Raw genomic sequence first — 22,021 nt, 5'->3', positions numbered from 1 at the left:
TCTCCGGGCTGCAGCAGCAAGGACCCCACCGTGGGAGGGGGTCGGGTCTGCGTGACAGGCACCCCTAGCCCCTGTCCTGTCTCGCATGGAGAGGATTTCTTCCCTTCTGGCCAGAGCGCCCCAGAATGCCATCCTGCTCTCTGTCGCTCACGGCTGTGTTAATTGCCGAGTCCATATTGTGTCACTTTACTCCTCTAAATGATTGTGGCTGCGAGGCCAGCGGTTTAATCCCAGGTAAGAAAGGGACACGAAAGCTTAGTGCCGTCAGATACCCTGTCTACACTGATGAATCTAGTGGGAGCCTGGACCCTAGTTTCCTCCCAAACCAGGGACTTGGAGAACACTGCCACAGCTTGTTCTCAGGGTCCCAGTTACAGCGATCATCAAGGCGGCAGTGGTCCCCTCGGCACAGAGAGGAGACTGAGGAAGGACTCGCTGTGTCGGTCAGAAGGACAGAGTGGTTGTCTGGAGGCCACTGCGAGACATCCAGATATGGACCAGCTGATGTGTCGTGAGGGATCCGTGTGCTTCAGAGAAACAACCACTGCAGGGGCCCCCGCAGGCCTCACAGAGGACCCTGAAGATGTGGGTTTCAATCCAGGATGTGCCCGAATGCACACCCGGTGAGCGACACCAGAGGTCCGAGTGCGGAAACTGAATCCAGGGCTCTTTCACTGTGCTACATCACCGGCTCCCCACCACTCTTTGCATTTTGAGATGGTGTCTGCCTCACTGTCACTAAATTGCCGGAGCTGAGCTTGAGATCCTCCTGCCTCAGCCTCCAGCAGTGCTGAGATTACAGCATGTGTGCTGTCACGCCCAGCTCTTAATTAACAGATGAGACCAGCTTGAGATATTCACTGTTGCAGAGAAACGGAAGCTGGAAAAGGTGCCAAATGGTGAAGAAATCTCTAGAATGTCATCATACCTTAGTTTCTTGAACAAATAATATAGTTAAAAAAATTCCTCACCTTCACAAAAATAATCAATGTTAGAATGGGGGGTGGTTACTGGGGTTTGGAGCAAAACCTTTCACACTGAGCTACACCTCCAGACCAGTTTTAAACTTTGAGACAGGGTACTGCTAAGTTCCTCAGGTGGGACACAAAATTGCGACCTTCCTGCTTCAGCCTCTCAAAGTGCTGGGATTACTGGTGTGTGTTTTCAATACCATGTCACTGTTAGTAATTTTATTGTGCATTCTTTTAGTTTTTTCTTATGAACAGATAAGCAATTATAAATATTTATATACTACCCCCCTTATTTATTAAAAAGTAGCATATGCCGATACGGCAGTGCCTAGACGTAACCTCCTATGCTGACACAGGTGGGGCTTTTTCAGAGGTGGCTGGATCTAAAGTGGGTGTCGCCGGGGTGGATTCACAGCACAGCACTAGGCTCAAGGGCTCTAGGATTAAGGTGTTGAGTGCTGCCTGCCCTAAGTAGTCTGGATAAGAAAAAGGGGCAGAAAGAGCCTCACTGTGAAGGTCCTTTGTTACTTTCGCTGTCCTGTGTGGAACGAACTGTTTCTCCTCTGCGATGCCCCTCTGCCGTGCTGGCCAGCCTTGGAGCCAGCTGACTATGGACTGAAACCTCTACAAGCTGTGAGCTAAATAAACTTTTCCCCTTTAATTTGGGGTGACAGTTACTTTGTCTCAGCAACAAGAAAAGTAACTAACACATGGCCCATCGTATTGTGAACAATATCTTTGTTTATGTATCACTGTTGCATGTATTTTACTATTTAATACGATCACACTTAGCTGGGTGCAGAGTGCACACCTATAATCCCAGCACTCACGAGGCTGAGGCAGGAGGATGGAAAGTGTGAGGTTATCTTGGGCTATGTAGTAAGGCCCTATCTCAAAAGAGAAATCACTTACTAAACAAGTACGATTTTGCTAACCAACACAGAGCGTTGGGGTCCAGCACAGGGACAGGCACTTTCAGAGGCGGACTTAGCCGGCGTGAGCCTTACATCTGTGGTGCTAAGCCTCAAGCAGTGCGGGTTTAGAGTGCTGCCGCCAGGACACCAGGTACACAGCTCATCCCGCTTTCTTCAGAGTTTCACACACGCCTGTTCATGTGCCTGCCTGGTTGCCTTGTGAGTTGATGAGGTGAAGATGAGAAGCTCGTTTTTGTTTTTTTGTTTTGTTTTGCTTTTGGTACCAGGGATCGAACTCGGAAACTTGTGCTTGCAAAGGAGGCAGCAGCACCACTGAGCTACATCTCCCGCCCCTAATTTATCTTTGTATCATTGACGTCTAATACAATGCTGGACAAATGCGAGCTATTAGGTGAATGTCTCATGACTCAATGCACAGAAGAATGTGGATTAGCAAATGACCAGAACCACCTGGCTGACCCACAGGGTGAAGGACACGGAGGAAGGAAGGGTACTTTTCCTCTCCAGTGGCACTGTTCAGGGAAACACGTGGAGTGTGTTAAGGAAAATCGGGCGACAGAGGAGAGAAAAGATGATACCGGGAGGAAGGGAAACATAAGGGGAGATCTCAGAGGGGTTAGGTCACGGGCCATCAGGGAGAGCTGGCCTGAGCAGAAAGTGAAAAGAATGGCAGCAAACTCAGATCATGCATAAGGGGCTCAAATTAAAACAGATTTTTTTTTTTTCCCTGCAGAGAAAAATCAAGTAAAGTGGTTAAGAAAGGAGACCCGGGTAGCAAATGTTTGAAATAGCTGGGACTGAGAGGAAAGCTGAATGAAAAGGAACAGCTGCTGTACAGCCCTTCTGGAATGAGGCCAACTGCAACTTCAGTGAACGTTAAGCAGTGACAAGCAGCACCGAGAGTCTATTTGAGGGTGGAGATGACACAATTCTAATTCTTCTATGTCAGAAACTGTGTGAGGGTCCTCGGGAGCTTCCATCTGGTCAGGAGAAAGTCATCTGTATTTTCAAAATATATTTAGCTCCAACATCCTTACCAGATTTCTAAAAAGATCACAACACAGTTAACACTCCGATATAATATGTGGCCCTGCTGCTACATATCCTGCCCATATATGAGAGAAGTTAAATCTCTCTGACGCTCAGTTATGCAAAATAGCGGGGCTATCCAGGCATTCTACTCCCTGAAGCTGTGTTACATCAAGTGTTGACAGTTTCAAAAGAGAAGGTACTTTTCTAGATCTGTTTGGGAAAGAACTGCTGCAAAAAAATGTGTTTTTATAAACTATTAAAAGTAAACAAACAAACTGGCTGATTTCATCCTTGTAGATTTTAATTTAAAGGCAGAACGTCAGTTCCAGTTGACCAAGGAATCGAACCCAGTCGGCTCTGATGGAAACTCATCTGGACAGTTTTTTTTTGTATACCAGGGATCGAACTTGGGTCCTTGCTCTTGCAAAGCAGGCAGCAGAACCACTGATCTACATCCCTGGTCAAACCCGGAGAGTTAAATACAGTCTGGCGTGGGTCTCTGGCTCACAGTGCAGGAAACACATGTGGGCAAGAGGTAGGTTTAACTTAAACACAGTAAAACAACCACAAATGGACAGGAAGAGCCATACATCTGTTCAATTTAAATGAGTGGAAAAGTTCCCATAGTTACTTTTCAAAATGTGAGAAAGATGGTGCCTTCCAAGTTCAGGTTTAATTCACCCTTTCTGCATAGAATCCCACCTCCGTATTTGTAGGTATATTTGAGGGAGGTTTTTCAGAAAGCAGTTGGGCTTTAACTTCTGAAAGCTTATTATTTAACTTGAAACCCATGCACATTAATTATACATTTACTTTTTCGCTAATAAATCCCAGATTTATTAGCAATAGCAATATTTATTACAAATCTGTTTCTGATAATAGATTTCAGCTCATTTTATACACATCTCAATAAAACATTACTTAGTATTTGGTTCTCCCATGGAAAAAGCAATTCAAGAAGTTCTCATAGCCGTTACCCATCCTTTGCTTTTCTATAAAATTCAGCTGCGTCTTGTCTTTCCCATATTCTTTTTATATCACGTCTTTATGAAGAGAACTCTTTTGTCAAGGAATTCGCCCTCAGAGCTCCCACAAATGTGTCAATAGATAGATATGCTTAGAAATGTTTTTAAAAATATTGTCTTGGAGGGGAGGAGGGGGTGAAGGGAGGGCAGGGACAAGGGGAAAAAATGAGAACCAAGACCTGTCATGTAAAGGTACAAGATCCCAATAATGAATGTAACTGTACTGTATACCTAGATTGTACCAATAAACTCAATGAGGAAAAAAAAATATTGTCTTAACCTGAAAACAAACCAATATTTACCTATCTTGGCTAGACAAACTATAATATTGCTTTACGAAGTATTAAATAGCAAGTAAAACAAGGTCAATCTATGGATTGACATAGGAATATGTCGATTTATAGTCTTTTTATTTATAGTTTTTGTACCCAGGATTGAACTCGGGACCTTGTACTTATGAGGCAGGTGGTGGCACCACTGAGCTAAATCCCTGGCCCCTCTGATTATAGTCGTAAATGGACAAAACAGTGTGGCCCAATATGTACAGTATGATCTAATTTTTAAAAATTTTAAAATCACAGTTGCAGAGAGAAAAGTCTCCAGGTTATAAAAACTGTTCAGAGCATAAAAAATGATGGAAATTTTCCAAATATTTTTATGAAGTGAGTATAATATTGACACCAAATTTGTAAAGACAGTACATAAAGAAAAACTTAGAAGGGCCGGGGATTTAGCTCAGCGGTTCGGTGGCCTGCCTTGCAAGCACAAAGACCCGAGTTCAATCCCCGGTACCAAAAAAAAGAAAACCTTAGAGGTTAGTATCACTTACAGCAATTGGTGCAAAAATTCTAAAATTATTAGCAAGTAGACTCTATCACCACAAAAAGAAAGCCATTCACCATAACCCGGGGTTGTTTGTTTTTTTTTTTTTTTTGGTGGCAGGAACGTATGGATGTCAGAACATGAGGAAACAGTAATGGAGCTTTCCTCATTAACAGATTCAAGGAGAACGACCATATGATTACCTCCAGAGATGCAGAAAGGCTTCTGACACAGTCCATTTCTGTATAAATGTCTGGGAAAAGAGGACTTCAATATTGCACATTACGCATTATAAAAGCTGGACTCATACTTAGCACAGAAATAGTGCAGGTTTCCTACTCAGGCTGGAAACAAGACAAAGACACCTTCAGCCTCCACCAGTTATAACTGTTAGCTGAGGCAAGTGGACAACAAGCTAGAGAGAGCAGGCCTGGGAAGAGCTAAAACCAGGTCTACCTGAAGAACATGAAGTGTCATAAATACACCGAGACAGAAGACAGTACAGAGGGGTATTGTGTGAATGTGTCCCCCCAACCACAAACTCATGAGGTGGGGCCTTTGGGGGACAATGGGCTGAGGGTGTGGGGGACCCTGCTGCACTGTGGATCTGTAAGAAGAGGAGAGTGACCAGAGCCACGCGTGGACCAGCTCAGTCTTCCCTCCACCGGGCCACTAAATAACCCTCTGTTCTCCCCACTCTCTGCCCAGGATGGCACCAAGCCACATCCCCAGCCCCTTCTATTATTTGAGGCAGATTCTCACTGAATTGCCCAGGCTAGCATAAAATTCACAACCCTTGTGCCTCAGCTTGTCTAGGAGCTCAGGTGACAGGCATGAGCCACTGTGCCCAGAAAACCTCTATTCTTTATAAACTACCCAGCCTGTGGTATTCAGTTACAGCAACAGAAAATGGACTAAGCAGGATAGAAAATTAATATGCAGAGGCTGGGGGGGTAGCTCAGTCGTGGAGCACTTGCATCTCAAAAAAAATATATATATAAAAAGTCAATAGCCTTCAAATATATAAATAAGCTAGAATGTAAGATGGAAGAGAAAACTTCTTTTCAAACAGCAACAATAAAATATGTAGGATGGACTTAAGAAATGTGAAACATCTACGTAAAGCCCAAAATTACTAGTGAAAAAACACAAAAGTATAGCTAAGCAAACAGAAAAATGCCCCTAGTTCTCGGATGTTTCATCCTTAAAAAGTTCTCCCTAATTAAATTTATAAACTTAACACAAAATGAAACCAAGATTTTTTTCCCCCCTGGAATTAGAAAAACTGAAGTTACAGTCCAGTCTCTGGCTTCCGGGCCTAGGAGCCAATGCTGATCACCGGGCTGATAGGCTGTGTGGGGCCCAGGAGCTGGAGCTGTTAAGTCAGCTCCATTTCAGTGTGGCACTTTAGTCTGAATAAGTGGGCAACTGGCTTAAAAATAAAATATAGTTTGGGCAAAAATAAAGTATCTTACAGATCCTATCACATTCAAGGAATGCCAGGGTTTGACTTCTCGGGTGGGCGGACTTTTAAAGAGTCAGAGAGCAAATGTTTCGGCTTTGTGGGTTATATACAGGGTATGTGCACATCCTGGTTTATTTTTATGTCATTCGAGACGGTAAAGCATAGGCCTTGGATTTGACCCCTGGGGAGGGGGAGTTGATATTATCAATTTTGGATAAATGGTCAGCTCGAGATTAAACATTAGGCGAAGATAGACATACTGTCTCCTCCCCATCTCCTACAAGTAATTTTTCTTTGGAATCAGGCAGGGATAGTATAATAACTGTAAATCACCATGGTGGTCATTTCCTAATGCAGTGCATTCTCCACCTGGCACAGGAGCAATATCCAGGAAGCACGTCCCGAGAGGAGTTTATGGGTGATTCTGAGACAGGACCCACCGCCTGCCACATTTTCACTGCTCTCACAATGATACTGGAACGTGGGAGATACACCATCCGACATCTTAATCCAATCACGTTCCCAAAAGCAGCAGCATCAGATTTCCAATTTAGACTTCCGCTCCAGGATTCCTCGGGGCTGCTCTAGCCTTTGGACGGCATCTGTTCTCCCCTTCTTCTCTAATTGCTTGAGGAGAAGCACGGCTGGCAGCACCTGATTCTGAGCCCAAGAGCCTAGAATCCCACCGGCCTAATGACGTGGCGAACAGCTCAGGGAAAGTTGTGCCCAGATCACCCAGTGTGGCACGCTTTGGCTCTGGCCCAACCTTCGAAGGGATACTTCAGGGGTCTGATCTGGCCCTGGACAGCTGAAACTTACCAGGACACTGTGAAGTCTTTTTTTAGAGTCTCCTAAAATTAGGACAGATTCCCGAGACTTAAGAGATAATTACATGTGGAGGAGGTTGGTAAGAATTCATTGAAGATACCTACATCACCAACTTCGGTGTGACTTACTGAATCAAAGTTGGTCCTAGACCCCCTGAAATGTGATTCGGGGTCTATCCAACGTGTGCCACGTAAAGCCTCACTCCAGATCAGCGAAGACTAAGCGTTACCTAGAGGCCGGTGGGACCGCAGTGCCTAGGCTACTTCATCAGTCTCTCTAATGTCAGTCAAGAGCAAAAGTCCAAAGCAACTTTAATGACAAGGACGGTGGACTGGGGCAGCTCCGTGGCAGTTCATGCTTAGCACGCACACGGCCCTGGGTTCCATCTCTGGCATCTCCCAACACCAGGGGGCCAGGGCAGACAAGTCCACTGTTTAACAGTAAGGCAGCTGTAAACAGCCATCCCGAAAAACCAAGTTTGTAAACTAAGACGGCATCATATTAAAAATGAAGGTAATAGAGACTAACATTCTTATTCCCTAATTGCTGTATCTTATTAGTACTTATGCTCTTGAGATCCCGTCTGTCTACTCCATCTGCACAGTAGAAATACAGCTTAAAGGTGTAGTGCCGGCACCTTCTGCCTGGCTGTTTCCTCAGCACAGGCTAAGCTGGGAGTGCTCACACCTAAGAGCCAGTTTCAAACACTCTGCCGCACAGTACTGACCCAGGAAGGTGCCACCTTTGTCTGCTCAGCTTGAATACAGACCCCAACGCATTCTCATGCCAGTCGGTAGAGACCCAATTAAAAAAGCAAAAGTTGCCTGAACATTTACACAACAGGATCTTTTAGGGATCTTTGGGGAAATTGTTTTTGTAATGCTGGAGATCAAAACCAGTGGTACTCTGCCAGCTACAACCTGGTCCATTTTGAGACAGTTTTGCTAAGTTGTCAGGCTAGCTTCAAACTTGCAATCCTCCTACCTCAGACTCCAGGGTAGCTGGAAGTATGAATGAATGTGTTCTATGTGCCAGGCAACAGGACTTCTTTTTTGAACATACATACTTTCTAAAAAAGGAAGCATGTTTTCTAATAAATAAAAAACAAGATCTGAGAAATTTTAGAATTCCCACAATTTGTGTTTCATAGTGAGTTTTGTTTTTTGTCCTTTGTCTCTTACATCAAATACTTCTGAGTAGAGCTGCTGCCCAAAGGCAACATAAACTGGCCCCAGGAACAAAGAACGATGGAGCAATTTGTGCCTGCCATGCCAGGAAGCGATTGAGCAGCCCCAACGCATCTCTCGGAACACAAAGGCCGATTCACTAACACATGGCTTGAGTGCCGCTTGGGTCGTCTCAGACACATGGAGTCTTTCACACAAGTGACTCAGAAGAACATCAGAACTGGACAGTGAAAAAAACTAAGGCATGTGTGTAAAGGTCTTTACCATGTTAATTTTAATTAAAAAAAATTATTTTGGAGTGCCTGACAATACTCTAAATGGCTCAGCTGAACTAGTAAGAGATAAATACATGGGATGTTATTTTTAACCTATTCCTTTTTAAAAAGAGAGTGCTTTTTAAAAAAAATCCCAGGATTCCATACGGTTGGTGATATGTGGTATTAGAACACAACTGTGTCATCTCATAAAATACATAAATCAGGACAAAGGCCACATGCATATTCTTTCCCACAGAGAATGCAAAAGAAAGCAGTCTTCATGTCTGAAGAATTATTTGATTCTAAATTTGAGGAACACCAATTTTCTATTTTTTTTTTCTTTTGGAAATTTGCAAATATGATGCAGTATTGAGTATCAATCACATTTTCCACCAAATACTGGGGAAGAGTGGAGCAGGTGTTACATTTTAAAAGTTATTTCCAGCATTTACGCGTTTGTGCAACAGTTCCTTCAAAGATATCCTTAGTATTTAGTATCTGACACTAAAGATGTTATCACAGCTTTGATTCTCCAAGAAGTCCTCTGCAAACCTCCCCGGGCCGAGGCACTGGCTTTGCTCGCATCGTTCCACGCTGAGGTGCACCACAGGATGTGGCGACCACCTGGCTTTTCTCTTGTTGGGTAAAAAAGCTGAAGAACATCTGTATTGTATACTTTATTTAGAATTAATAAACCAACAAACAGTTACTGGGCAATAACAACTGATATAGCCGGTGTGATGATGTTTTGCAATTTACATATTTACAAGCTTGCAGACCTGTCTCCATCGAACATTTTAGTCTATGTAGTCAAAGTCTTCTGGAATTCCAAAATTTTTATCAATTTTATTTTCTTCAAAACCAAACTTTCTTTTGGCCCAAGATTTGATTGCAAATATATTATCTGTCAAAAACAGAGAAATATTTTTTGAGGATTAAATACAATCATAAAATATTTCAAATAGAAGTATCCTCGTTGTTCCTTTGTTTATCTTACTTTGGGCTGTATTAAAACAAGTTTCTCTATTTTCAAGAGTAGGGGCAATAGCTATAAAGAAGATGTTTTAAGCAAATAAACAGCTTGTATAAAACTCAGAAAGTTATTTGCTGATTAAGGACAATATAAAGATAGGAGCAGGTCAACAGCATCTTTTCTGTTGTTACCACCAGAGGCAGACAGCCTAGGAGTTGGAGTTCCTCTTTCTCAAAGGCAGTGAATTCTCTCCAGACCTTTCTTCCCTGACCTGGAGAGTAAGGGCTCGCAGTCCTCAGGCCAGTGCCTGGGAGAGGATAGCAGCAGGGAGAGCACCCTCCTGGGGCCGAGAGAGCAGCAGATGCTCCTCATCTCCAGGGCTAGGGCAGAGGGTTCAAATGTATCTGCCACCGAAAGCAGCGTTCTATTTACTTAAAGGAATTTATCCCAAGGAAAGAAAATAAACTGTGTACAAATAGTTTGGATCAAGATCTTTATTCCAGTGCGATAATAGCAAAACAAAAAACAAAAATAAAACCCTATGTAAATGTCTACACATTGGGAAGGGCAGTAGGACAGGCTGAGGGGCGCAGGAAAGCCCCAGCTGCCTACAGCACCTGCCCGGGAAGCAGGCGCCACAGCGGCATTCCTGACTTTCACATATTTCTTTGATGTCCACCTACAACTTCTTTTTTGTATTAGGGACCAAACTCAGGATCTTTTCACTGAGCTACATCCCCTGAGCACTTTTAAAGAATTTTGATCTTATTCTTTGAGACAGGGTCTTGCTAAATTGCCCAGGCTGGGCTCGAACTTGTAATCTTCCTGCCTCAGCCTTCCAGAGTGCTGCGATTGTAAGCATATGCCCCATGCCTGGCTACATATAACTTTTATAATGAAAATGTGTCATGCAGATGGTAAAATAATGGTGTAAGGCCCGCTGGCTGCCAGTACTCTGGAGTGTTAAGCCCTGACAGCAGCGATATGAGGTGGAGTTCCTCTGGAGTGCTAGGGCCGAGTCCAGTCACCCTCTGCCTCTGCCACACCTATGCTGAAGCCCTACCCTTCTGCCTCAGCGCCTGATTGCACCCTGCATGCTGTTCAGAGACGGGATTCTCTTAAAAGGAGATGGTGACGGTGGGCCCTATGCAGTCTGACTTCTTCACCAAGATGAGAAGTTTGGCACATGGAGAGACACCGGCCTCTCACACAAGGAAAGACTTGAGAGCTTGCGGACAGAAGCCACCTGGGAGGCCAAGGAGGGGCCTCGAAGCACGTGCAGCTTGCTAACACCCTCATTTAGCACTTTGGGTTAGACAGATGCCAGTGTACCTATTCAGATGGTGAGGAAATACATTTCTGTTGTTTTAAATAACTGTGGTACTTTGCTCTGGTGTCCCTAGCAAGTTCATACATAGATTTTGATCATTCTTTAATATATTGTTTCTAAGGAAGTTAATTCCAAGTATCAAATAATGACATTTCTGGAGATAAATTTATTGCTAAAGTGTGCATCTCTGCCTTAAGTAGAATAAATATTGCTAGTGAAGTATCATTTCTTCCCATTAAAGATGTATGGGATGTCAAAAGATACTAAAATGAATCTTTACTTTCTGTAACAATCTCAAATAAATCTTCACTTTCCCTAACAAGTAAGAACACTATTACTACAATAACACAAGGACCCCAGCAGTCAGTACATTCTTGCCAAGCATTTACAGAGGGCTCACTGCTACAGAACACAAGTCGTAAGTATAGTACACCTGTCACAGAATGTGAAGGACCTATGCCTGCAAGCTTAGGGGGGAGAGGGGGAGAGAGATGTCAGTACTTTATCACCAAACAACTGACCTGATGCGTGTGTTAGAGAGGAAACATGAAGGATTACGTGCACAGCTTTCAGGATAGGCTCAACAAATACAGAAAGATTTTAAGGAAATGAGAGGGCTCAGGTGACACTGCTGAAGTTTGCAGGGAAGACTTTGAGACCAGGTCAGGAGAAGAAAATGAAGTGCCAGACTGAGGCTATTCAACAGCCTATTCTGCCAGAAGTCTGTGTCACATAAGATTAAGAAAGTATCCTATCATAAACATTCTAAGAGCTAAAAATATGCAGAAGAACCAACAAATGCAAGCCTCTCTGCAACACTGTCTAATGGACCAATTCAAAGAAATGTCCTGTTTAACACGATGCAATCCACAAGCTTGACAGTTCATTCACTATCAGATAGTTGTTTTTCTTCTTCTTCTTCCTCTTCTTTCTTGTCCTTCTCCTTCTTTTTGGTTTTTTGAGACAGGGTCTCACTATGTAGTTGAGACTGACCTGGAACTCACTATGTAGCCGAGGCTGGTCTCGAACTCAAAGTGATCCTCCTGCCTCAGCCTCCCAAGTGCTGAGATTACAGGCGTGCACAACCAGGCCAGCTTTCAGATAGTCTTCTTGCTATGTAGATGTTTTTATAAATGGATACAGAATAATTTTGTTTGTACAGAAACAAGGCTAAGCCAGGCAGAATTCCTCATAACTTATCCAGCTGCATAACCAAGATGCGTACAGGAATAGGCTGGCCAATGAGAGCCAAAGTGGGGGCCTTGGACATCTACCTGCGCACCCAGTGAGATGCCTCCCCTGTGTGGACAGCAACTCTGCCAGCCTGGGCTGGCTGTGGAGTAGCAGAGCCCACGGCAAGGCCCTGGTTTCAGCACTTAGCACCGCAACACCAACATCTCTACTATCTTAATTATTAGGGTTTTATATAATTGTTAAATTACATTTAAAGTGTACTAAATGTCATAAAACATTTAGACATCCTATTTCTGTATTTACATCCTGAGGTGATTTCTCATTGTATAAAACAGATACTGAAGGGACGGGGATGTAGCTCAGTAGTACTCCACCTGCCTCGCTAGCACAAGGTCCTGAGTTCAATCCCTGGTGCCAAAAAAACAAAACAAAAAAACTGAGATACTGAATTATTAAACAATAAATATTATCAATTCCAGACACATTTTAAGGACTCACAGAAAAAGAAACCAACCCTTAACCAATGCTGTATGATAATTTTTTTTTTTTGGTACTGGGGATCGAACTTGGGTCCTTGTGCTTGTGAGGAAGGCAGCGGAACCGCTGAGCTACATCCCAGGCCTGTATGATAATTTTTAGTTACAGATAACACTGATATTTTGGGTTTTTTTTTTTAGAGAGAGAGGTTTTCTGAGCTGTAATCCTCTGTATCGCTCATCTTCGTTTTTCACATGTGTTCGTGAGTAAGCTGTAAGCGTAAAAGGCAATACAGTTCTTAACAGCTGTTTCTGCTATGCTAAAAATATCTTCCTTCCACATGCTTTAAAAAGTTCCAGGTTCTTCTGCAGCTAAGACATGGAAGGGGGGGGCTCTGCTCTAATTTTGGAAGTTTTTAATAAATTGAAAAACAATCGCAATTGTTTAACACCTGGAATTTATGACGAATTGGAGAAAGGGAAGAAGAGCACTTCTTGAGGTCTTTTTTTTGTTTTTTGAGACAGGGTCACCCTTTGTAGTTCAGACTGGCCCTGAACTCACTATGTAGCCCAGGCTGGCCTTGAACTCACGGCGACCCTTCTGCCTCAGCTTCCGAGTGCTGGGATTTCACATGTGTGACACCACGTCTGGCTTCAGGGTCTGACACTGTGCAGAGCCCACAGACTCTGGCTTCGTCCTCCCAAAACGCCAGGTAGATACTATGTGGGCGGAACAGAGGAAGAAGCAGGCTCAGAGGAGTTCAAGGGGTCAGCCAGCCAGCACGGTGCTCCCGGACTCCTCTCCAAGCCAAGCTCCCACACACACAGGCTACCTGGCACAACTGCCCGAAGCGCTGCCGGGTTGAGGACTACTCAGCCACCCCATCTTTAATCTAAAATCCACTCGCTACTCTTGTCGCACTTAAAACTTTTATTTCTCAAACCCGGAAGATATCATCGCATTCATTTATACCTTATAAGACACACACTTCATTATTCTCTTTTCTTCAGCATTAATGTGCTCTTCTTGCCCTCCTCTCTTCTTATCACTGATGCATTATATTACTTAGGATATTAACTGCCATAATTAAGATTACAATCTAAGCCGGGCGTGGTGGCGCAGTTACGTCTTATCCATGTTCTCCCACAGAAGCATGACGAGGATGCCTAATACATGTGAAGGCTTCACATTCTCACCAGAACGGAAAATTTCAGTTACTGTTACTTTATAATTAAATTTGGAAAAATACATTCAGTATAAATCCTGGAACGTTTAACCGTGTATCAATCACAGCAACCACTGTTTGTTAACTTTTCCCCGACCCTAAGGCACAGGCACAATGGCTTTTGAATTCTCAGTCCCTGGAGGGTCTCCGGTGCGGACGCACCCCCATCAGCATGTGCTTCATGAGGCACTTACAGGACAGAGGCCGACAGCGGAGACAGCGGGCGCACTGGGTCAGCAGAGAAGCAAGCCTTAACTCCTATTCCACAGCCCCGCGCGTGTGGCCTTGGACGTGTGGGGGCTGAGCTTCAGGTCCAAAATGAGGGATGCTGACCTCACAGCGTTTGTGTGGAGAGGAAACGAGAACAGCGTGGATAACACTTACGTTGCTCTCAGCCAGCCCCCACCAATGCTAGCTGTTCTGCACTGTCCAGAAAACAACTGTGGGATCCCACAAAGCTCTAAAGGGGAATTTTACATGAAACACACACGAAACTACAATTACACATTTCATTCACATATACGAGAGCTAAGTGACTAGCCCGGTGACTTACCTTGAGAAGTAACATGAAAGTTAAACTGGAGGCAAATACTGCTTTTATCAAAACATACACTGATAAGATGAATCATGATAAGATTTTCTAAAAATAACCTTAAGTAACTGAAAAACTTTCCTATACAAAAACATGAGCAATGAACACACTTCCAGAAATATCTTTTCTTGAACAGAGCTAGCACCAAGGCATTTGAATTGCACCACACAGTGAATGTGGAATAAGTTTATAGAATACATACCAGTCCATCTGTTGGCAGCTTCTTTGGCTACTTTATTTGCTTGACCTAAAAAAAAGATGTATAAAACTGAATCTAATTACTTATATATACACAATTACCTTGATCTACCTACAGATTTATATTTTCCTACAAAATTCTTATAGGTTATATCTTTTGTAAAACACACACACACACGACTTTGGAAAAAAGGGCTCAAATAGTAGAGTAACACTGTATCTTACAAACCTGCTAGAATTCCCAAGCAAATTTAAGATAGCTGCGGTTCTACTAGCAATGAGTAAACAGAAAGTCCCATGTAAACAATTTTCCTTTCCAAAATGTCTACCACTGTACTTGCTTCTTTAAAAATGTTTAAATGAGACACTTCTCAAACAACTTACTAAATGATAAAATAATTTAAATTTAATGCCAAAAATTTTGCTGTGTATATCCTCGGGACACAATAAATCTGACCTTAGAAAAAGATTACTGTTAAGAAAGTAGCCTTACAGGAGAATGCACTTACTTTTATTTACGCTTAAATACACATCTTGTTATTAAGTCTGTCTGTAAACGTACTGTCTTCCAAGCGTATCCGCACAGCATGGAACAATGCCACAAGCACCTGTTGCGTACCTATCACTTATAGTGATGGCATTTTCTTGATTGCAAGATAATTTATATACCGCAGAATTTATCATATTGATGTAATTCAGTGGCTTTTTATTTTCATTACCCAAAAGGAAACCTTGAACCCACTAGCATTTATTCAACATTGCCTGTGTGTCCAGCCCCTGGCAGCCACTAATCTATGTTCTATTGCTGTGAAGTTCCCTTCTGTGGAACAATCTGTGAACCTGTTTTCACTTTGTTTGGGTCCCTATCTAGAACAGAATTGCTAGCTTACCTGGTAACTATGTGTCTTTTAGGGCAAAAGATAAATTCCTTTCCAATGTGGTTGCATCATTTTACAATCCTACCAGCAAATCTAAGAGTTCAGTTTCATAAATTTTAAAAAATTATATCCATCCTGAAGATGAAGATCCATCTCATTCTGGTTGTGATTTTAATGTTTCAAATGACTAATATTGAGCATATTTTTGTGTGCATATTGGTATTTGTATATTTTTCTTAGAAAATGTTTGTTCAAGTCCTTTGTCTACTTTAAAGACTGAGTTGTCTTTATTGTGGAATTATAAAGTAATTTAACAGTGCCCAATTCAAGCGCAAATAAATAAACCCATGTTTTCTTCTAAGAGTTTTATAGTTCCAGCTCTGAAGTTATATTTTGAGTTCACCTCATTTTCACTTATGGTGCGAGGTAGGGGTCAGGTCAATTCATTCTCAGGTGGCAACTGCACCCAACACCAGTAGTTGAAAACACTCTTTACTAACTGAATGGTTTCATCACCACGATTGAAAATCAACTGTATTTATTTCTGGACTCTCAATTCTATTTCATTCATCCATATGTCTATTTTTAAACCAGTACTATACTGTCTTGGTAGATACAGACTTGTAGTAAGGTTTGTAATCAAGAAATTTTAGTCCCCCGACTTTGTTCTTTTTCAAGATTCTTTTGGCTATTCTGGGTCTCCTTTATTTCTATATGAATTTTAAAATTAGTTCATCTGTTTCTGTAAAATAAGGAGTTGGGACTTTGATAGGTTTTGCACTGAAAATACGGATCAGTTTGAAAAGCATTTCCATCATAATAATATTAATCTTTCACCCCCATGAACACAGGACATCTTACCATTTAAATTTTTAATTTTTTTCAACAGTTTTTTCTTTTTGGTACCGGGGATCCAACTCAGGACCTTGCGCTTGCAAGGCAGGTGCAGCACCACTGAGCTGAATCCCTGGCCCCTTCAACCATGTTTTACAGCTCTCAGTACTTCTTTGATCAGCTTTATTCCTAGATAATTTTATCCATCTTGATGTTAGTATGGGAAAACATGGATATTTTCCCTTTAATTTCATTTTCAGATTCATTGTTCACATACAGAAATTCACATCTTTTAAGCCAGCACAGTGGCATATGCCTGTAATTCCAGTGCTCTGGGATGCTGAAGTAGGAGGCTCTCAAGCTGTAGCCCAGCCTCGGTAATGTAGCAATTTAGCAAGAGACCCTGTCTCCAAATAAAAAATAAAAAAGGTCTGGGGATATAGCTTAGTGTGAAGGCTACAGGTTCAATCCCTAGTACTGGGGAAAAAGATTTTTAAATACTGATTTTGTATTCTGTAAACTTGCTGACCTTATTAGTTTTTATCGTTTTCTGTTTGGGTATATGTCTTACTTTCTAGTCACCAAGACACAATATCTGACACCCACAACTCTGAGGAGGAAAAGTTTATTTGGGCTCAGTTTGCAGAGGTTTTAGTCTTTAGTCGGCTCAGGCTTGGCAGAGGAAGCAAACAGCTCACGACAGGGTAGGCAGAAAGCAGAGAAGAATCAATGGAGGAGAGATAAACCCTTCCAGGCCCCAGTGACGCCCCCAGTGACCCACCTCCTCCACCCAGGCTTCACCACCCAGATCACAGCCACCTCCAGACTCATCAGCAGACTGATCCACTGGTGCACATCACACTTACATGATCCAATCACCTGCAAAGCCCCACCTATGAGAGCATGAGGCTTTGGGGGACATGGAGATGTAAACCCTAACACTGCCTATATTGCTGCTGAATGTATATATACATTCTACATATGTATAAGATCATTCGTCTGAAGTCACTTTACTTCTTCTTTTTCACAATAGATGTTGATAGTCCTTCTTCCTCATCTTCTTTTTTTAATGTCTAATTGTCCCAGTTACGCTTCTGGTTCAGTGTGAATAGAAGTGCTGTGTAGACGTGGATGGGGAAAGCTTTCAGCCTTTCACCACACCACATGGTGCTGGCTGTGGATTTCTGTAGATGCTCTCTGACCAGGCTAAGTTCACTTCTACTCCTATTTTGTTGAATGTTTTTAATAATATACTGCTGATTTTATCAATTTTTATTTCACCCCTTAATAACTGTGGATATCTCCCCAACTATCCAGCATTATTTTATAAATATGTTGTAAACCATACCCGCCTTCCCCAGCAAAACACAAAAGTTCGCTATTTTTTTACTGAGAGAAAGGCTTTTTCCAGAAGCCTGCAAGCAACAATTGTAACAATTTTGCAAGCTTTTGTTAAGACAAATTTTCAAAGATGCTTGGTTTGCCTTTCCAGCATTTATTTTTAAGAACATTTCTTGAGTACTTCTGACATTTACTTTTAAGTATTTTTGTGGGAATTTAAATTTTTACTAGGTAGTTGTTTTCTCATCTCATTTAAATGTTAACTAGTTATAATTTCACTTTTAAAATAAATGATTGCTTTCACTTCTTGGATATTTGCAATTAATCATGCTAATGCTTGCATAATGATATGAGTAGTTCAAATGGCATGATGAAATATAAATGTTTCTTGCAGGCATTACTGAGAAAGTAAGAGATAATATATAGCCATGCTTATATGAAGAATGGGTTGTGGTCATTATTAGCAAATTGTGTTCAGAGAAACCCATGACAGTCTTTGATAAACTTGAGTGTTTGTAGTATGAGTGTCACAGACTTGCTATTAAGAACACAATCCTGGGCTGAGAATTTAGCTCAGTGGCTCTGCGCCTGCCTTACAAGCACAAGGTCCTGAGTTTGATCCCTGTTACTGACAAAAAAAAAGGGAGAACAAAATCCTATTTGAATCCATCTGCAGACCTTTATAATCCTTCAGTCTGGTACAATTTGTTCTGCTCTAACATGAGAGCTAAAATCCCACGAAATCCCTCATTACACACACACAAAAAAAGCACATTTGAAAACAATAACTTTACTGGGGAAAGAGTTGGGCAATAAATCGAGGTTAAAGTTTAAAGTTCTCTGAATTTAGTGAAAAAGGGATCTCTGGTCTCTAGTACTTAAATACTTAAGTTTTTTTTAGATTTGTAGCTATCATCAAATTTGTAACCAATTAGCTTTTATTTCTTCAGATGTTTTCCTAGCCTACAAACTCCCTGTGCCAAATTCTCCTTGAGAATCCACTTACACATATATTAGGTGTGCTAGAGCTCACAGGTGGCTGTGTGTGGGTAGTTGTGTGTATGTGAGATACAGGATAAACCTAGGGCCTTTGCTCTGAGTTATATAGCCAGTTCCTTTTTATTTTGAGACAAGGTCCTGTTAAGTCACTACATTGACCAACCTGGCCTAGAATTTATGATCCTCCTGCCTCAGCCTCTCACAGTGCCAGGATTACAGGCCAGGCACGCACCACCATACCCAGCTAAGAATGACATTTTCATATTAAAATTTTTTTGCTTCTTTTTTCTTTTTTGATACTGGGTATCAAACTTGGGCACTTGTGCTTGCAAGGCAGGTGGCAGAACCACTGAGCTAAATCCTGGGCCCTTGCCTTCATTTTGAATAGTTTCAATCACGGTATCTTTAAATACAAGAGCCTTTCTTCTGCAAAATTTAATCTGCTGTTAATCCATACCACTGCACTTTTCATGTCAAGACATTTGACATTTATAGCTTCCATGTTTCTACTTAACGTTTTGAACATGTGGGGTGCAGTCATTAACTGTTTTAATGTTCTGGCCAGTTTGGATTGATAGATAATTCTGCTCTTTATCAATCATGTTTTCCTAGCCTTTTGCATGCCTGGTAATATTAATTTGTATGCCAAAAATAACGAGTTTTATTTTGTTGAATATTAGACTCTTTATATTTTTATAAATACTCTTGAGCTTTGTTCTGGGATGTGTTTACATTACTTGGCAATTATGATGCTTTCAAATCTTGGCCATACGGCCTGGTAAGCAGCTCAGAGAAGAGCTCAGTCTAGAGCTGTTTATGCCATTCTTGTAAGGCAAGAATTTCTTGTACACTCTAAAGAATTTCTTGTTAATTACAAATTCTCTCAATCTGGCTGGTGAAATACGGGCACTGCTCTCGGCCCTTGGAGAGTGCCTGGTGCCGTTCATTCCTTTGGACCCCACCATGGCTCTTCCTCGGCCTGGGTAGTGTCCTCATCTCCATGTGGGGGACTCCACTGGATACACGCAGAGCTTTCTGGGCAGCCCAGTCCTCCAGTGTCCTCCCCTTCCTGACTCAGCTCTATTTCCTTAGCTCAGGGGATCAAGCTGCAGGGCTCTGCCTGGGGCCCCCTTACCGTGCTGCGCCCAGGAAACTCTCAAAAAAATAAAGAGGGGACAAGCTCAAGGCTTATTTCAGTTGCTTTCTTTCTGTAAGAACCACTGTTTTTCACTGATATAAAGTATCTTGAAAACCACTGTTTTATATATTTTGTTTGTTTTTTAGAAGTGAGACTAAATTCAATCCCTGCTACTCTGTATTGACTAGAAGAAGTTCTGCATTTGAAGTTTTATGTTTTTTGTTCTAAAATTTAAAGCAGATGAACTGGGCATTTCTCTATAAAAATATGAACTGAAGTTAGTCTAAAAATTCTTTTCACAGATATACAGACTTTGATAGGTCTTTTTTTTTTCCTGTTGGTGGGTTAGTGGTTTTTCTTTTGGTGGCACTGGAAATTAAACCCAGGGCTTCAAGCACACTAGGTAAGTGCTCTGCCACTGACGTACGTTCCCAGCCTCGCTTCAGCGGCTTTTCATATAAAAGCTATCCTTCCCACATATCTACATTGCATTCATGGAATAATGTAATTATTCTGTACATCTACTGTGTATAAAATATGTTGACATTTTCTATAATTAAAGTACATAAAAATAGATAATAAACTTTATAGAGTTTTAAAAAAGTTACACAAAGTCAGGAAGCAAAGACAGTAAAAAATAATTTAGCTCTAACAGAATTATCATTACAAAGTTTTCAGGATCCAAATACTGTATAGGTTCAACTTTAAGTGGGCACATAAATATTAAAAGATAATTTTGGTCTGGCTGGGTGTGGTGGCACAGGCCTGTAATTCCAGCACTCAGGAGGCTGAGGCAAGGGATCATTGCGAATTTGCGGCCAGCCTGGGCTACATGGTGGGTTCAAGGCCAGCCTGAACTACAGACACAGAGAGACCCCATCTCGCTGTCTCAACAAACGAACAAAATCTAGGTCTGATACTGATGAAGAATGATAAACCTTAAACCTCTGAAAATTAGAAAAATTTACTTTTCACTTACTTAGACCTCATGTCCTGCACAGTACTCACGTTGGCATGTTTTCCTTGGGTTGCGAAGTAAATTACCAAACTTAAATCCAAGGGTTAAGATAGATACCAGAATGCAGGCAACCAGTATAAATTTAAACTGCACAGTTGCAACTTCATGCTATTTCATACTTCATAAAATCTTGTGCATACCCTGAAATGACTTCTTCAAGTTTTACTACCTTTCTCTGAGGTGATACAAGAATGGCAATACCTTACGTTACATGCCTGAAAATTTTCCCACTTCGTTAATCAGTCTTGCATAATGCTCTTTCCCTGTCCATATCCTGAACCTCAAGATGGCCTGCTGGTGTAGGAACACTATCAGTGTAGGTCAGACTGGGTAAGAAGTCTAAATAAAAGTTTCAGTCATTCCCGAGTGGACAGAGGGTAGCAAAATTAAGAGAACGACTGTAAAAGTGAAGTCACAAATGGAGGTGTGGCCAGTCAGGGTCACTTGCCCAAGGAAACACCTGTGGCTGTTCAATGTGGACCAGAGTTGACAAGCCAGAATCCTGAACGAGTGAGGCTAAAGTTGTAGGTACTAGCCAGAAAGGGAATGACACAAGGAAGGAGAGGTGCTAATCCAAGGACACGGTGCAGGAATCACACAAAACTGCAGTTACGAAGGGAGGCAAGCCAGGTGTGGTGGTGGATGCCTGCAATCCCAGCAGCTGGGAGGCTGAGGCAGGAAAGTCACAAGTTTGAACCCAGGCCTGGCTACATAGTGAGACCCTGTCTCAAACAACCAAAACCAAATCAAACCAAAACAAACCCAATCAACCAAATAACAAAAACAAAAGAGAAGGAAGGCAGACGTAGGGGAATGTATGATGGATCGGATTTAGAGTGAAAACTCAGGTTGTCATGAACTACTAGAGGATACCACTGTGCTGACCCTAAAAGTTCCTCAGAGCATCAAATCCCTCAGAAGAACCTGACCTGGAAGACCTCATCCCAAACGGGCTGGCCCAGCCCCCAGCCGGTGCTTGGACTCACAAGCAGGCCTGGCCTCCTGGGGGAAGCGCCTTCCTGTCTTCTCCCGCATGTGCCTGTGTTCCCTGGGACTCAGAGATATGGTTAAAGCTTCCCACCAGGTTAAAGTGATAATGGTGCAGCGCTGGATTCAGACAGAAGCTCTCCTGCAGGGGACAATGGATACTCAGTGGGAGGCATGAAAGGTTTGTCCCCCTAAACACTGAATTTAACAGAGAGTGACTGGCTTGGGAGTTCTGTGAAAGTCACCCTTGCAATCAGCTGAGTCGGTCCCCACATCACGGCTGCGCAAAGCGGGGCGCTGCATCAAAGTGAAGCT

At 42.2% G+C, this 22,021-nt stretch overlaps 1 protein-coding gene across 2 annotated transcripts in view; it reads right to left on the bottom strand.

The window, feature by feature from the left end:
• Positions 1 to 8,969: 8,969 nt before the first annotated feature.
• Positions 8,970 to 22,021, bottom strand: part of Trim2 (tripartite motif containing 2) — a 97,756-nt gene continuing 84,704 nt past the window's right edge. Inside the window, exons 10-11 of one of the 2 annotated variants that reach the window (XM_033759868.1) lie at positions 14,516 to 14,560; positions 8,970 to 9,426 (exon numbers count right to left, since the gene is read on the bottom strand). In XM_033759868.1, the coding sequence (XP_033615759.1) occupies positions 9,320 to 9,426; positions 14,516 to 14,560 (152 nt within the window). In that variant the 3' untranslated portion in view covers positions 8,970 to 9,319. The remainder of the gene's footprint in view (positions 9,427 to 14,515; positions 14,561 to 22,021) is intronic. The other variant, XM_033759869.1, reaches the window with a different exon arrangement.

The sequence above is a fragment of the Fukomys damarensis genome, unplaced genomic scaffold, assembly GCF_012274545.1.
Source record: "Fukomys damarensis isolate Sample0158 unplaced genomic scaffold, DMR_v1.0_HiC HiC_scaffold_38, whole genome shotgun sequence".
NCBI classification, from domain to species: domain Eukaryota; kingdom Metazoa; phylum Chordata; class Mammalia; order Rodentia; family Bathyergidae; genus Fukomys; species Fukomys damarensis.
The sequence above is the reverse complement of the archived record's forward strand: the minus strand, read 5'-3'. Positions and strand labels throughout refer to the sequence as shown.